General features: G+C 42.1%; 4 protein-coding genes across 5 annotated transcripts; 2 read left to right on the top strand and 2 right to left on the bottom strand.

Moving 5' to 3' along the window:
• Nucleotides 1–1,162: 1,162 nt before the first annotated feature.
• LOC111602904 (keratin, type II cytoskeletal 1) lies at nt 1,163–4,479 on the top strand. The gene is made up of 3 exons (XM_023320245.2): nt 1,163–1,222; nt 1,285–3,304; nt 4,436–4,479. Exons 1-3 carry the CDS (start codon nt 1,220–1,222, stop codon nt 4,477–4,479), a joined length of 2,067 nt encoding a protein of 688 aa, XP_023176013.2. The 5' UTR covers nt 1,163–1,219.
• A 1,579-nt stretch (nt 4,480–6,058) lies between these two features.
• LOC111602895 (carboxypeptidase B) lies at nt 6,059–7,753 on the top strand. Its single transcript, XM_023320232.2, has 2 exons — nt 6,059–6,791; nt 6,855–7,753. Exons 1-2 carry the CDS (start codon nt 6,240–6,242, stop codon nt 7,674–7,676), a joined length of 1,374 nt encoding a protein of 457 aa, XP_023176000.1. The 5' UTR covers nt 6,059–6,239; the 3' UTR covers nt 7,677–7,753.
• Nucleotides 7,754–7,779: 26 nt separating this feature from the next.
• Nucleotides 7,780–11,970, bottom strand: LOC111602894 (nuclear valosin-containing protein-like). Of its 2 annotated transcripts, none has more exons than XM_023320230.2 (9): nt 11,838–11,970; nt 11,558–11,681; nt 10,682–11,032; nt 10,543–10,635; nt 10,124–10,485; nt 8,834–10,054; nt 8,434–8,766; nt 8,141–8,365; nt 7,780–8,078 (listed from the first exon to the last, which is right to left on the bottom strand). In XM_023320230.2, the coding sequence occupies exons 1-9, from the start codon at nt 11,892–11,894 to the stop codon at nt 7,992–7,994; spliced, it is 2,853 nt and encodes a 950-aa protein (XP_023175998.2). In that variant the 5' UTR covers nt 11,895–11,970; the 3' UTR covers nt 7,780–7,991. The 2 variants fall into 2 exon arrangements, with proteins under 2 accessions (XP_023175998.2, XP_023175999.2); XM_023320231.2 differs by having other exon boundaries at nt 10,543–10,605.
• A 776-nt stretch (nt 11,971–12,746) lies between these two features.
• On the bottom strand, nt 12,747–16,063 carry LOC111602892 (sphingomyelin synthase-related 1). Its single transcript, XM_023320228.2, has 4 exons — nt 15,127–16,063; nt 13,615–14,118; nt 13,388–13,554; nt 12,747–13,315 (listed from the first exon to the last, which is right to left on the bottom strand). The coding sequence occupies exons 1-4, from the start codon at nt 15,791–15,793 to the stop codon at nt 12,911–12,913; spliced, it is 1,743 nt and encodes a 580-aa protein (XP_023175996.1). The 5' UTR covers nt 15,794–16,063; the 3' UTR covers nt 12,747–12,910.
• Between the last annotated feature and the right edge of the window lie 548 nt (nt 16,064–16,611).

Genomic DNA, 16,611 nt, shown 5'->3' with positions numbered 1-16,611 from the left:
CTTAACCATGAAAATAATATTTATGTACTCACCCAATCGAACTAATATTTGAATGAGATATCTGTAGACAGCAGTAAAATTATCTTTAATTTATGATTCATTAGTCATTGGACGGAAATGGATGTATTTGTTTACTTATTACAGAACTGTTTTACTTTCTATATGTGGAACCCTGATGGTCCCTAGACTGCTCGACTTCAACTATATCTGTTTATCCGTATAACTTTTTTCCCTCTCTCATTCTCTTAGTTTTTATTCTTTCTCTATCTCTCTTTCTGTCTCTCGCTGTTTCTCTGCATTCGCTTACCCTCTTTTGCCTTTTCCTTTCTTACCATATTTCCGCCACTCTTTTTATTTATCTTTCTTTCTATCTGTATCTTTATATTTTTCTCTATCTTTTCCATATATTTCTGCCTATCTAACATATATATATATCACTCTAGTTTTATCTCTCGCTATCTGACACTCTCACTCTCACTCCCTTGCAGCCTCTCGCTCACTCTCCGTCACTCTATATCTCGTACTCCATCTGTCTCCCTCTCTCTCTATCTCTCTATCTCTCTCTCTCTATCTCTCTATCTCTCTATCTCTCTCTATCTCTCTCTATCTCTCTATCTCTCTCTCTCTACCTCTCTCTCTCTATCTATCTCTCTCTCCTCTCTCTCTCTCTCTCTCTCTCTCTCTCTCTCTCTCTCTCACGTACTCCATTCTCTCCATCTCTCTCTTTCTCTCTTGTATGTAAATTACTCACTCTTTTCTCTCAGTCATCCTCGCCTCTCAGTTTATAGATAGCTTCTTTCTGAATTCTCTGCATACTCTCTCTCTATCCCCCTCTTCACCTTTTCCTCTCTCCCTTTTTCTTTTTCTCTCTCTCTCTTCCTTTCTCTCTCTTCCTATCTCCCTCTCTCTCCTTCATCATATTCTTGTATTTAAATTACTAAATCTTCTTTAGCTAAATCATCCTCGTCTTTGAGCTTATAGATATATTTTTGCATGTAACTCAACTCATGCATCCACAATTTGCTATTTAGAGTGTAGTTTCTTTCTGAAATTTAGGCATACTCCAGTGGCACATCTCGACAATTAGAGTCGAAGGCATGCAAATCGAATTTATTCAAGAGTGGAAGGCGACTCCATCCAGTGTTCTCCAGCATTCGAGTCAGTTTGACTGAGTCCCTTGACGCTGGAGCATCGAGCATCGCAGTAAACAGTTCAGGCAATGGTGAGTGTGCCAGAATATATATTATAATATAATATATAATATAATATAATATAAATTTGCAGTTGGTGGTGACGTCGCTGCAGTTATTGTTGCTGCTCTTATCAGCGCATTGGCAAATGGAAGCGTTCAGATATTACGACTTTGAAGACATTGGGCCTTATGAAGTGGGCAACACGAATCAGGAATGTGACGGCCATGCAGTGATTTTGAAATGGATCAACGAGCAGGTGACCAGAAATGCAAAGTTAACGAGTTTCAATCTGCACTTGGGCCAACTGTTGGTTGCCATAAATAGCACGAATCCCAATCAGGCTGGGGAGGAGCATTGCTGTTTCTATGAGAAGAGTACCATGAGTACCATATTTTCCGGTTTGACGAACCTTTCGGCTATCAGTGACATGCCAAATGGCCAGCCAATTGAGGAAACTGGCGATTTGGGAAAAGATTTGGACCTTATTTTGGAGCGTATGAAGGCGATTTCGGCGAAGAAAGCGAAAAATTGCTGCGATCGATTGGCGGAACATCTCAAAGCGGTCGAAGCGGATTTGATGAAACAATTAGAGGAACTAGGCAAGAAATTAAGCCAACAGCACGAAGCTGCCAGCCAGCAAACAGATGAGCTAAAGCTAAATCAAACCAATCTCGAGAATAAGCTCAAGAATGTAACGGATCGCATCGATCAACTGGAGAAGAAGCAGGACGCAAACCAAGCGGAAGCGGCAAAATGTTGCAAGGAGCTAAACGACAGAGTGGATAAGCTCTACGAACAGCTGGAGCAGGCGAAAGCTGTGGCTAAAGAGAAAGCTAAGCAGCTAGAAAAGGATATCAACGAGTTGAATCAAAAGCAAAAGGATCATGCGGATAAGTTGAATAATTTACAGAAAGAAACTGAGAAGCAAATGGAAATTATTAACAAAACTGTGGAAATTTGCAATAATAATTGTGGAAATGAAACAACTGGAAGTGGAGGTGGAGGTGTAGGGGGAGGTGCAAATGGAGGTGGAAATGGTGGAAATGGAAGTGGTAGTGGAAGTGGTTCAACTGGAGGTGCATCCCATACAAGTGGATCATTTGAACAACAGCTACAAGGCCAAGTACACCATTTGGAGAATATGATTGTAAACCTTACCGTGCAGATCCATCAAGTGACCAACGTATCGAATGCCGTGGCAAATTGTTCGAAAATCGAGAGTGAATTGACGGAAATGCTTAACTTACTTGATAAATTGCAAAACCAAAAACCACCAGAAGAAACCGTCTGTACCTCCGTTGAGGAATTACAGGCGGCACTTGATGATGCCCTAAAGTGCTGCAAGCGAGTCGATGAATTGAGCAAGCAAGTGGAGAAAATGACCCAGCAAATTGAACAATTGGATAAGAAGTACAGTAAACATGTGGAGCAACTGGAAGAGGCCTTAAAAAATGTGCAACAACAACTGGATGATGCTTTGGACCAGTGGAACCAGACGAGCACGACACCAAGTCCCTGTGCTGGCGGCAATGAAACTGATTCCGAGGCCCTGCATGATCGCATCAAGGACCTGCAGAATCAGATAAACACTTTGAAAAACATACTTAATATCACTGAAATAAATCTCAATAACAATGAAGCAAAGCTCGTCGGGATTAGCGAAACGCTGAAAGAAAAATCGAAAGAATTCGAACAGGTGAATCAGGATCGCGAGAATGCAGCGAACACATTCAAAGACCAGACGGAGGAACACTTAAACAAACTGGAGCTGCTAATATCAATGCAAAATTCAAGCAAGCCCAATGACGAGCTCATTAAGCGCATAATCAAATTGGAAGAGCTGGAGAAGATAATGAGCGAAGATGTAGAAAAGATATTGAAGCTGGAGACGACTATTACGGATCTGCAAAGTCAGCTTGAAGAGGCGCTAAAGAGGTTGAAAGATAGCGAGGCGAACTTCAACGAATGTACCGAGAAATGCGCCAAGCTGGATGAGCTAAATGATCTGATCGATCGCTTGGAAGATTTGGAGCAACTCGTTTATTCGACCACATCCAGCACTGCCAACACTCCCACCCCTGCCACTGGCAGTGGCGGCGGAAGTGGCGGCGGTCAAGGCGGTGGCAGTGGCGGTAACGACGATTACGTCAATTACGGCGGTGGCGGCAATGGGGTCGGTAGCGGCGGGGGCGGCAGTGGCGGCGGTAGCGGCAGTGGCGGCAGTAGCGGCGGTGGCGGCGGTGGCGGCAGTGGCGGCGGTGGCGGCAGTGGCGGCGGTGGCAGCGGTGGCAGCAGTGGCAGCGGTGGCGGCGGTGGCGGCGGTGTTGGCAGTAGTGTCTACCGCGGCCACCTTATCGGTTTAGTAGGCAGTGTGGACAATGCAGTTCCAATTTATAATAGTAACTAAAAAAATATAACTGAAAAGAAAAGATATATATATCATGTGACAATAGTTCTTCAAATCCAATCAGAAAATTTTATTGTGTATGTTATCTTTAGCGTTTTGATCAATTCATATAAATATTTGCGCACATTAAAAAAACGACTACAAATTTTTTGGTTTAACGATGGCAGAATACTAACGTTTATTTTTCCCATGATTGTAAATGTTGACCAAGAGCATGAATGTTAAGTAACAAAGCATACTCACTTATTTTTGCCACGACTGTACGATGTAGTTTAGTTTACTAAGCGAAATTTGAGCTTTTGTTCGAATCTCATCAAAGTAACGTGTAGTATTATTTTTGCCATGACTGTAAATGTTAAGAAGCGCTAAGAAACTAAGTTAATTAAGAGAAGCAGGCAAATGCCATGACTGTAACTGTTAACACAGACTATGGCAGTAGGTTAACAAAGACAGCAGAATACCTTGTCTACCTGTCCAATCAGAGCAAAGTTAAATTGCCTTGCCATAAATATGCGGGCGATGAGGACGATTTTCCTGCATATCCTTGTTGCTGTTAGTCCTTAGTAGATGCAGGCTGACGCTATTCGTTTATGTTATTTTCACATAATTGCCGGAATTTCGTTAATTTGTAGCCAATTTTATTTCGTCATCAAATGCCCTAATAGAACCCACACACAGAGACAGAGCTCAAAGGGATTCCAAAGGACAACTGCTTACATTTCAGCCAGACTCTGTTTTTACGTTTGCCATTCCGAAATGCAAAACTTTTAGCCCTTTTATTTTCGCCAACATGCTAATGACATAATGTGCATACTTCAGAAACGCCCCCTAACAGGAGCGAGCGACCTGTCTGGATCCTTACGTGTCTCCGGCAAGTAGAGCCAACAAAAATAAAAAAAAATAACAGAAAACATGGGAATAATTTTAATTTATGTTGGTAAGTAGTTGACTAAGAGATAACCTATAAAAAAAACTAGATATAGTTATATATGAGAGCTAAAGCTCTACCTTAACTGAAGCTTTTTTCATATCAAAAGGAAAAACTTTTCATTTCCAAATAAATTTAAATTAAATTTTTGCAGGGTATCTAGCAGCTTTGCGCCTTTCGTGCAGCTGCTAGACGTAAATATATGGCAGTCACTGTGTCAGGAAGTTGACTAAAAGACCGTTAAATGAAAATCAACACGAACCTTGTTTTCTGTATAAATCAACTGGTTGCGTCGCAAACGATGTTTCCTCTAAATGCATTCATATGAATGTAAATACACTGTATATATAGTACTATATATATATGTATATGTGTGTATATATATAGATTTGTGTGTATATACACATGTTCCGACTCCGCGTAGTTTTTGACATTTGCGTTGACATGACGTTTGTCGGCCAACCAGCTACACTGTCCAACCAAAAAACAGTTTATATGGCAGCTATATAGCGTGGAACGGGGCGATGAGATAATATGGATTGAAAATCTTTAAGGTCTTCTGCTTTTATAGTATTCAAGCTACACTTTAAAAACTACATAAAATGATCGATTTTTATCGATATGGGTTGAGTTATCGAAAGCTGCTTATGCAGAAATATACATTAACAACTGCCAGCCTCTACAACGACTTCACTCGTCATCCAGATCAGGAATATTGACATCGTATGCTTCCTTCACTTAGTTTTTTCAAACTTGACAGTTTGTTATATATTTAAAGTGGAGGTAAGCTTAAGAACTCAAAGATTGAATATTTTGCTAACCTAGTTCGGATACATCCGCTGCATAATTTTTGTTAATAATTCATGCAGCACAGTGTTATTTAGAAGCAATCTGGAAAATGAATTTTGTAGTCAGCAATGCTTTAATTCCTGGATTCATGGGGCATATGCGGCGACGTTGCTCCGTTTCCGGAACGGCACGCCAATTGGAGCTGTAGGCCTTGTTTATTTGCATAGCACGTGCCTGCGCTTTGGGCCACCCAAACTTACTCGCTCACTCACTCACTCACTCTCACTCTCTCTCTCTCTGTCTCTCTCTCTCTCTCTCTGTCGCCGTATTGTCTGACATTTAGCATATTTGCGTTTCTGTGGCAGCGACTGCCAAATGCAGGCAGGATATACCAGCAGGATATACAAATCCAATTCCGCATTACAACAAACTCTGCCGTGCCCAACTTATTAAACGTTGTCGCTGTTCCAATTTAACAAACGCCCACGATATGTAGGTGGCTGTGGATATGTGGCACTGTTCCCAGTGCATCGTTTGATAAAAACTCTGGCTGGCAGTCCGTTAGGGTCACACAATGGCTGTTGGGCCCGAAGGACTCGCACGGCTCGTCCTTGTCGAGCAGCTGCTGCAAGAGGTAAGATTTCCTTTTCTTTTCCCGATTTTCCTTCTTTTTTTTTTGTTTGCTCGTTCGTTCGTCTGTTTTCCAGCAGGCCTTGGCCAGCCAGCCGGATAAGCGTTGGATTCATATTTTTATTCGATTCATATTTTTATTGTGTTGTCGTTCCTAGACTTGTTTATTTACAAATTCTTAGTGCTAAGCTAGTTCTGTTTCTCGACCACTCTTAAGTACAGTATTCAATTTCGTACTTTGACAAATATATTCATTATTTTAACATCGTTCAAAATCTAACACAAATTGGAAATGCAAACCGCAACGAAACGCCCCAAGAAGAAGGCACGCACCGCTCCAAAGATATCCGTTGTGTCCGTGCCCGCTCAGCTAGCACGCCGTCTGACCATACCGCGGCCGGATGTGTTGCACACGTATCTGGAGTACGGTCAGATCAACCAGTATTTGGAATATATTGTGCACAAGTTTCCCAATTTCGTAAAGCTCTATACGCTCGGCATCACCCATGAGAAACGTGAGCTGCGCGCCATAGAAATCAACTGGATGAATCCGGATAATGTCGAGCTGTCGCCCCTAATGCGTATGCAGGCAGTCAAGCTAGCCGACGCGCACAAAAAGTCTGGAACAAAAGGACCGATTGTGTTGCCCGGTGAGAAAAATCGCAATATCATTTTCATAGAGGCTGGCACCCACGCCCGAGAATGGATTACGATTAGCACCTGCCTCAACTGCATCTATCAGCTGACGGAGCGGTATACGCGGAACATCGAGGTGCTGCGAAATCTGCGCTTCATCATTGTGCCGCTCGTGAATCCCGATGGCTACGAGTATTCGCGCACCAAGGTAGGGCTCCCGGTCTAACTGAGTAACCCAGCTTTCTCAACGTAATCCTCTAACCTCTCTCAGAATCGTAATTGGCGCAAGAATCGGAGGCCGCACAAGACATCCAAAATTGTGGGCACCGATTGCAACCGCAACTATGACATATTCTGGGAGTGCGGACCCTCGAGAACCAATCGCAATACATATAAGGGCGAACGTCCCTTCTCCGAGCCGGAGACACGGGCCATGCGAAACATCCTCGATAGCTTGGCGCCCAATTTGTTGTTTTTCTTGTCGCTGCACTCGTATGGCCAGAGCATCATGTATCCATGGGGCTATTGCCGGGAGGCGCCTTACCATTGGCGTGAGCTTCACATGCTGGCAAACACTGGTCGTACGGCCATCAAGACGTACAATGGACGTGAGTATCGTACGGGCAGCATTAGCTGCCTGACCAAGCGCACCATTGCCGGCTCCGTCGTTGACTATGTGTACGGCATATTGAAGGCGCCCCTGGCTCTGGTCATGGAGCTGCCGTCGCGGGAGTTAGGCTTTCAGCCACCCGTTGAGATGATCAGTCAGATTGGGCACGAGAGCTGGTTCGGTATACGTGAGATGTGCAAAATCGCTTTCGATTTGAGACAAAACATCAAGCGGGACGAAGAGCCGCCCAGGCCGCCAGCACGCAGTACCTCAGGTGCCGCCGATACGAATCCTAGCAACACCAGCGACAAGAAGAAATCGGTTAAGAAGAAAACCCGGAAACGTTCCAAACGCTCACTTCTCACGCAGCATGCCGAAATACTCGAGCTGCAGCAGCGTCACTTAGATGCCGCCAAAGTGCCGCCACGGTCGTTAACGGCACCTGCGCGAACGGGTCGCGGCCAAGGCGATGGGCAATCCTAAAGAACTATCGTTACAACGAATGTGTGTGTGTATGTGTAGAGGGGGATGTGTGGGTCTGTGAATGTAATGTTAAATAATGTTTATAAGTAGATATACAAACAGCTTGGGCTTGGTCCCAAAGTTGAGTTCGCTTGGGCATTTTTATTCTGTATGTGGGTGTGTATGTTTTGATGCTCCATAATATTTTATAACTTGGTTTTTGTACATTGTAAATCAAATGAGGAATATGCACGCAATCTCTACGATTGCTGCCTTTGTGTGTGTGTGTGTATCTGTGTGTGATTGCTTAAATACTAGTACAACAGTGTGTGTCACTCATGGAGTTAATCTTTTGGTGGTCTCAAAAGAAGGCAAACGCGGTGCAGCATACTTCTGACGCAGCTTCTCATACACCTTGCGATCCTGTTGAGCATAAGTAAACAATTTTTAGTAGGTATTACCCCTGGTTAGTAGACTAAACTTACCTGCTCGCTAACCGAGGGACGCAGCTGCTTGAGTGCCTCTTCGAAATGCTTTTGGCACACACAAAGTTCGTCGGCATTGGTGTTGCCGCTGTTCAGAGATTGACGCAGCGAAAACATGGATGCCTGCTTAACCAGGCCGGCCAAATCGGCACCCGTATAGCCAACCGTTTTTGTAGCCAACTTCTTCAAATCGACATCATCCGCCAGCACTGGACGCTTGCCATTCTAATGGTTTACAAAATGGAATTAGATTAGCAAATGCATTCAACAAACTGATACCAATGTAGGCTCACCTTCGTGGTGGCTTTCAGTATATCCACACGCTCCTGCTCTTGCGGCAAGCCAACATAGAGTATGGTATCTAAACGACCCGGTCGCAAAATGGCCGGATCTATGATGTCCGGCCGATTAGTAGCAGCCAATATATAGACGCCCTTACGCTCTTCAACGCCATCCATTTCAGTGAGCAGTTGATTGACAATGCGTGTGCCGGAATTGTTGCCATCGCCCCCATCCGAGCGCTTGGGGCATAGCGAATCGAACTCATCAAAGAAGATAACACATGGCGACGAATTGCGAGCACGTTGGAAACAAGCGCGCACTGCACGCTCACTCTCGCCCACATACTAAACAAAAAACCAGATTGTACTTGAGTAAAGCAAATTGAGATTACTTTAGAGACAGCTCACTTACCATATTCATCAATTCAGGGCCTTTAACGGATATAAAGTTAATGCCCGCCTCATTGGCTATGGCCTTGGCTAACAAAGTCTTGCCACAACCAGGTGGGCCGCAGAGCAGCACACCGGAGGGTGCCTCTAGGCCAAGGCGTGCCAGCATCTCGGGATACTTTACAGGTGCCAGCACAGCTAGCTTCAGCTCTTCGCGTATGTCATGCAATGAGCCAATATCCTCCCAGGTAGTGTCTGGAACAGTGATGAAACCTTCACGCTTTGCCGATGGCTGTATAACCTTAACGGCGGTCATAAAATCATCTAAAGTAAGACAGAAATTTGGATCGGCGAATTCCTCTGGCGGATTGTCCAAGAAATTTGTCAGCTCAGCCAATGTTGGTTCGTAGAATTCATCAAGCTCAACTGGCGACTTGGCTGGCTTTTCGGGCTGTTTGGTCTCAGATTTTTCGTTGTCATCCACATCCATGGAATCATCTTCATTGGCCTTCTCGCCATTTGTGGCTTCTGCATTTTCTTTATCCGAGCTTGGCTTTTCAGATTCTTCACCTTTTTTTTCATCAGTTGACTTCTTATCAGCTGCCTTCCCATCGGCTGGCTGCTCCTCATCTGCTGGCTTGTCCTTCACTGGCTCGGCGGGCTCATCATCGTCCAGTGTAACTGTTGTCATATTCATTTCACTAGCTGCATGCAGCTCACGAAACTTTTTCATTGATCGACGCTTCACAGCAATTGTGGCAGCCCGCGAAACCAAAGCCAACAGATCGGCGCCCACATAGCCAGGCGTTAGCTCAGCAATTTTATCATAGTTTAGCTTCGGGTCAATGGACAGACCCTCGCACTGAATGCGCAATATTTCACGTCGTTCTTTGCGCGTTGGTATATGTATAGCTATTTCGTGATCGAAGCGTCCAATGCGACGCAGACCCGGATCCAAAGCGTCCGGCCGTGTTGTGGCAGCAATAACAACCACTGATTGTCCGAATTCAGTGCTCTTTAGCTGATCCAAGCTGGTAATTAGCTGCGAGACAATACGACGCTCCATATCTTTGGAGGCCCACTGACGATTGCCCGCAATGGCATCGATTTCATCAATGAAGAGCACACATGGTGAATTATCAATGGCCTGTTCAAAAACATCACGTATACGCTCCTCCGATTCACCAGAAATGCCCCCAATTAACTCCGTGGCCGGCACCTCCAGTAGCGGCATTTTCAATTGCTGGAGAAATATAAAAATATGTATATTGTATATAGATATATATACATTATGATTTAAGCATATACGTACACCCGCAATGGCACGCGCTAAATAGGTTTTGCCACAGCCCGGCGGTCCGTGCAGCAGCAGGCCACGCGATGGCAGCAAACCCAATTGGAAATAGAATTCCGGTGATTTGATATGTATTAGCATTTCGCATAGCTCTTTCAGTGTGCCATCCATGCCACCAATATCACGGAAACTCTCTGAGATGCGTGCCACCTCCAATTCCTTTTTGTAATGGCGAACACGCATCTGCTGCTGATGCTGATGGTGTTGCTGCTGTTGTGGAAACTGTTGATGTTGTTGATAACCATGGGAGGGTCCATGATGCGATGGTTCCTTGCTGGACCCAACGTCGCCTTTACCAACATTTGCCGAAACGTTAACATCTGAAAAATAGCTGATTAATATAGAATCAACTGGAAATCATCCCTAAAAGCACTCACATTTCTTCGACGGCATTTGGTTAGCTGCGTTACTGCCACCTGTCAGGTTATCCTGTCGTGTACCTTCAAGCAGATCAAATAGCGATGTTTTACCTATTAAGGCATAAGTTTATGTGTCTCCATTATTGCTGATCCTTACCTTTCTTAGCCAGCACAGCTGCCATTGACTGGCTTGGATCCATGGGTCGTTTGACCGCTTTTACCGGAGCTATAACCGTAGCGCCACCAGCCAAGCTGCCAGTGCCATTTGGTGGACTGACGGATTCATCATCGTTCTCATCACCGCTGGAAATGTCAATTGGCTCGTTGCTCGGCTTTGGGGTTGGCGGTGCTTTGCGAACTGTAGTTTGATTTGGGGTGTACAAACCATGCATTAGATTATTCATGACGCTGTTGTTAGGCGTCTCTGCTTCGTCTGATAGAAAATCTTCTTCTTCCTCAGAGCTGCTTGCCTTATCTAAGTTGTAGCTGTCGGAAACAATGGAAAAAGCTAAAACGCCAAAACGGGTAAACGTTTTAATTAGTTATAATATAGGGTAAATAGTAGTAAAATATATACAAGTAATTATATAGTGAAGTAATAGTCTATAATAGTAGTAATATTAAATAGTACTATTGCATATTTATATTAATAAGGTTTAGTAGAATAGTGGTAGGAAAATAGTACTATATTAGTAGAGGACTCAGCTCAATAGCAGACACATTGAGCAAACCTATTTACTCACTCTAACTTGGCGAGAATATATATACAATACTTATACATTATTTATTGGCATCGCATGTTTTTCGCCGAAACTAATATACTCGGAATTGGGGTATCCCAATCTAACTGTTTAAAGCCGCTTTTTAGACGCCCTGGTGAAATACGTGCCCCGCAGCACGCTGGCAGTTTTGCCCAGTTTTGGAGCCTTCCCCAACAAAAAATATAATAATATTGGCAAATTGGCATTTGTTATATTGCCCTCATCTGTCTGTCATGCGCATATGCGTTTGTAATATTTACTTTGATATTTACCTTGATGAACAAGTTGTCTGAATGGTCCAAATTTGCGACGGGAATACTCGGGATATTTGCGCATCAACTCTTTGGTCATCTGCTTCACATCCAAATAGGTCTCGTCAATGTGCTCTTCCAGATACTAAAAGCCCGATTAATGTAAAAGAAAAATCTACATTTAATAATTGCAAACGTCTGTCAAAATCTAACCTTGCTTTTGAGAAATTAGTTTTTTTTTTGCTTGCCGGCTGCGTCTTGTATAGTTAGGAATTGATAGTTATGGATTAGAATAAATTACCTGCTTTACTCGATTCGTTATTAAATGATCGTGCAATAGTGGTTTGACTTTCTTCATATTCTGTGTGGGCAAAATAAGTGCTGCCAAAATTCACACGAGAATAATTTCGCGTTAGCCGCTAACAATATGACGCCGACGCTTGGAAGAAGTAGCAATCGCAAGTAACATTCCGCGGGAACTATCGAGGACAGCTATGCGATAACTAATCGATATACAATAATTTATTTAAAAGCTATAATATATTGTTATATTTCTGATATATTAATAGTAATATTTACTAATATAACATAAGTAAATCATACAATGGTGACAATGTTGTATGTGTGCATGTGATTGATTTAATATTAAGCACATGTGAGTGATGTCGTGACCTTTGTGCATCTGCATCTCTAATAAAAACAGCTGAGCTGGGTGTGACCAGATTCTCACAGATCATATAGTATTAACCAATTTGAATCTATTTCGGGCAGCGCATAAAAACTGAAATTTAAATTTATTTCACATTGAAATTTCGATTTATTGAATTTTGCGCGTTCAACAGAAACTTTGTAACTTATGACTAAATAACTTATAGTTGTTGTACAGGCTTACAATTACATAATAATGCATTAAATAGTCTTCAATAATAAAACTAAACTGAGCGGAATGAGGATTATGATCAATTCATCAATTAGTGCATTTCATAGCACAATTTCATGCAATTAATTGACACATAAATCCAGTTTTGTTAACTAAAAGTTATTTACCTAAGAGAATGGAGAGTTGAGACTACCCGAAAAGGCACTACTAGTGATTATATATATATATATATATATATATATATATATATATATATATATATATATATATACAATAAGAAATATATATATATGTATATATATATAAATATTGAAAATACAAATACAGGTGCTGCAGCAATTGGAATCGTGTAGGAATTAATTTCTTTAAGGAGTACAAATTATCAGTCGCTGTGAGTGTGTGTGTTTGTGTTTGTGTGTATGTGTAAAAGATTGCTCTTTCGCAAAACATTTAAGAGACTTGGTGATCCTGCTGCTGTTTATATGAAAACGAAATCAGAGCACCTTCTTCTCCGACATCCGACTTCGAAAATCGTCTGCGGCACTAGCAAATGGACTGACGTGCTCTTCGGCCGTTGTTGCTTTCAATTGCTGGCTTGATGAATTCGCCAGAATGGGTATAGAATTTATATGCAATTCCAAATTGCTAGGAGCTTTTGGCGACGGCAGATCGGGGGAGTCGAATATATTAGTCGTCGATGAATTTGTTCTAGCCATCCAAATGCGATAACCAATGCCAAACATTTGATCTTTAATGTGCATTATTTGCAGAATCAGCGCATCTATCAGTGAGCTGGCCGTATCAAATTCGTTTGGAATGATGCCATCCACAGAGTTCTCGAAATAGCTGAACATGGGAAACCAAATTCGCGTGCGCGTCGAATCGCTTTGCATGAGAGCCTAAAAGGATACAAAGAAAAGATAATTCTCATTAGCTTTAACGGTCCCCACACTAAACATCAAAATACTTGCTCGATTGTTGGACAGTGTATGATAGTAGAGAAATAGACGCGAAGTTATATAGAAGGCAACAAACACATCAATTGAATAATGCTCATGGGCGGCCAATATAAAGAAGATGCCAAACATATTCAACAGCCAGGTCAACGTGTGCAAGAAATACAGATTACGCGGAGTATCTGAATGAAAATCCGATATTAATTAGTTTTTGATTAGATTAAATAGAGATCAATACGCACACTCAGTGATGAAGAAGTTGAGCAACGTTAAGGCCACCGTGTGACCACTGAACATATAATCTCCACAGGTGCGTACACCCTGTATGGACATGCCCAGACCGCTCCAGATGCGATATGCTCTCGTCATTCGTATTACCAGAGCCCCAAAAACATCAACATTGGGGTCATCGATGGCAAAGTCCTTTTGATTGCACTGCAAATGGGTGCCGGGCACACTCAACGAAGTAATTAGCATCGTAACGCAACGCAACAGAAATACAGTGCCGGCCAATGCGCAGAACCGGCGCAGCAGGACCAGACGATACTTATGAAAGATCAGCACAAACAGCCAAATTGTAAATAGAAGTGTGCCGGTAATCTCACACATATTGAATGCCCACGGTATGTGGGGTACGTTGTCCAGGAATATATCCGGCAGCGGGGGATATCGCTTCATATCGGGCACACGCTCGTGCACTATCACCATTACAAACGACGTTATCCATGTGACCACAAATGAATAGCCTGCAATAGGAACATGAAACGGCGCTTATTAACAGTAAACAATCAAACTAATAATACTTTGTTTAGTTTAAAGCAAACAAACAACAGAAATTCAGTAGAAGAGCTACCCAATTGAACTAAACGGTTTCAAATTGAGCTGGGCACTTAATATGAGTATAGTAGTGTAAGCAATTCAATGCACTTGATAAGCCTTCTGAAACACAATTTCATCACGGAAATGAAATAAGCTGTACGCTTTATATTGGTACACTACTGTAAACTATTCCATGCAAATGTTAAGTTAGACATGCCAACAACGGAAATGTAAAGTAATGAAAGATAGGTACATAATATGGGTAAAGCACTGTAAACAATTCTAGGAAATTGTAAGGTATGCAAAATTGACTTGAAATACAACGCCAATTCAGCAGAAAAGCCAATAAGTAGAGAGCTAACTGTTTGAAATTGAAGCAGGCACTTAATATAGACACAGCACTGTAAAGAAATCTATATAAATGGGAATCAGTGCTAAAAACTGTTTTATAACAGAAAATATGCGAACTTATAAAATTAATAAATTAAACTAGCGTAACGAAGTGCTTGACAAAGTTTATATGCTCACAATCAAATGTTAGAGCAAAACATTTATAAATTTAGTGCACGCAAAGTTACACAAAAACTTAACAAAAATAAAATTCAACAACATGCGCTAGAGAACCCAAGTGGGAGGGAGAGGCATGTATTTATATACATATGTTTGTACGCCTAACCTCCAAACACTAAAATAACAGTAGCGCGCGCGTCACTGGCATAATAAAACTGTAGCTAAAATTGATAATATACAAATACACACACACACACACCCAAACACGCACATACACACAAGTAATGTAAACCCAATTGGAATGCAATTAGATTAAGATATGTGAATGATTTCAAGGTTATTTCCAATTGTCCAGCTGACCGATAAGACCCCTGTTGACCCCACCCCGTCCCATCCTCTCAATCCCCCACCATTCAAATGCTCACCTAAACTGATTGCCGTCTTAAAATATTCGGGCGATACCAAACGTTTGTTCTTGCAATGTAACACATCTGACATTAACAAACTGCTACCACGGTTATGCACCGCAGGACATGGACAGGATTCCGACGGAGCAGCAGGAGCAACAGGCGCGGTTATAAAAACGTTGCCCCGCGACGACTGTGTCAAATGACTTGAGATGCCGAGCATCAACGGCATCGTGGAGCCTCTGGGACCACCATTTGATTGCACCTTTAGTTGGTCCTGCAGCAACTGTTGATCCTGCTGATGCTGCTGGCATTGAAATTGCAGATGGAAGACCGTTAACCAGAACCTTTTCATTTCGCCAAACTTCAGCTTATAGTCCAATTTGTAGCGGAAATCGCGAACATCTTCCTCCGTTAGGGCGAGCAACACCTGGCCGTCAATTTCCTCGATGCGCAAGCAAGTACGCATCTCATGGGAGAACTGCTCCTGACAGCTCCACTGCTGCACCTCATCCAAACTCCAATCAGCAATCAGTTTACTCTGCAGGTTGTTATTCAATTTTAACTCGTGGAAAGGAATTTCTGTTTGTGTCTCGGCTATGGCAACTTCTACTATCGCCGGCAAAGTTTGCGCCGCCTGCTGAGTCACTGACTCGCAACGAATTTCACCGTCAACATCGCACATTGTTTAGCTTTCTTTTCTCCCTCTCTCGATATTCCTTCTTTTTTGTTTAATGTTTTTTTTTTGGAGATTCAATAAATCTGGTAAAAGTTTGCAAATGGGTATCGCGACTGCAGCATTGTAAGCTTTGGCAGGTGTTGATCACGGTTCGGAGATTCAGCGACACATAATATAAAGTATAAACATTTATTGTTTAAAAAAATCACACATTCAATTTTTAGTTGCTCTCGAAATCCCAGCGACTGCTTGTTTTTCTTTTTCTTATACTGACTGTTAACAGAGCCATCTTAGCTGCTAAGCGATGCTGTTATGGGTTTCTGCACCCAACTTCACGTGGCTCAAATTTGCGCGCAGCCAACATTAAGTGACTGTTACTCAAAAATAAATACTGACATTCGCGCCAATGGATTTTTAAAATTACTTAACCGATGTTAGATAAATACAAGAAATTTTATTTATTTGGTGCTTTTTATTTACGCACTGCAGCAATCAAGTGGCAACTTCATGTTGCTGTTACCAAGCAAAACATCTTAAGTGCGCGCCAACCGGATTTTCAAATAATCGTTCGCATTAAACTTGACTTAATTAAAACCCAACTTCTCGTTTCCTCAATTCATCGCTGTTTTTTATTTTAATATAAAAATGGCATTTCTTTACTAATATTAAGTTTAAATTACTAATGTAAAGTATGTATGATCGCGGCAATTGAAAAATATATATGTGTGTATATCAAGTGAAAATTATTTATAATGAACATGAAACGCCTCAAGCAAGTGTATATACATATATATATACACAAATACATATACATATGTATGCAG

The sequence above is a fragment of the Drosophila hydei genome, unplaced genomic scaffold (assembly GCF_003285905.1).
Source record: "Drosophila hydei strain 15085-1641.00,03,60 unplaced genomic scaffold, DhydRS2 tig00008128-arrow-arrow-pilon, whole genome shotgun sequence".
Lineage (NCBI taxonomy): Eukaryota > Metazoa > Arthropoda > Insecta > Diptera > Drosophilidae > Drosophila > Drosophila hydei.
The sequence above is the reverse complement of the archived record's forward strand: the minus strand, read 5'-3'. Positions and strand labels throughout refer to the sequence as shown.

Coding starts and splice junctions, on each gene's coding strand:
- LOC111602904 (XM_023320245.2), top strand. Junction 3,305..4,435: donor TGGCGGCGGAAGTGGCGGCG/GTCAAGGCGGTG, acceptor GCCCCCTAACAG/GAGCGAGCGACCTGTCTGGA.
- LOC111602895 (XM_023320232.2), top strand. CDS start 6,240: ATGCAAACCGCAACGAAACGCCCCAAGAAGAAGGCACGCACCGCTCCA. Junction 6,792..6,854: donor ACGAGTATTCGCGCACCAAG/GTAGGGCTCCCG, acceptor AACCTCTCTCAG/AATCGTAATTGGCGCAAGAA.
- LOC111602894 (XM_023320230.2), bottom strand. CDS start 11,894: ATGAAGAAAGTCAAACCACTATTGCACGATCATTTAATAACGAATCGA. Junction 11,682..11,837: donor TAACGAATCGAGTAAAGCAG/GTAATTTATTCT, acceptor TCGGGCTTTTAG/TATCTGGAAGAGCACATTGA. Junction 10,486..10,542: donor CCAAATGCCGTCGAAGAAAT/GTGAGTGCTTTT, acceptor GCTATTTTTCAG/ATGTTAACGTTTCGGCAAAT.
- LOC111602892 (XM_023320228.2), bottom strand. CDS start 15,793: ATGTGCGATGTTGACGGTGAAATTCGTTGCGAGTCAGTGACTCAGCAG. Junction 14,119..15,126: donor TAAGACGGCAATCAGTTTAG/GTGAGCATTTGA, acceptor TTCCTATTGCAG/GCTATTCATTTGTGGTCACA. Junction 13,555..13,614: donor CAACTTCTTCATCACTGAGT/GTGCGTATTGAT, acceptor ATTTTCATTCAG/ATACTCCGCGTAATCTGTAT.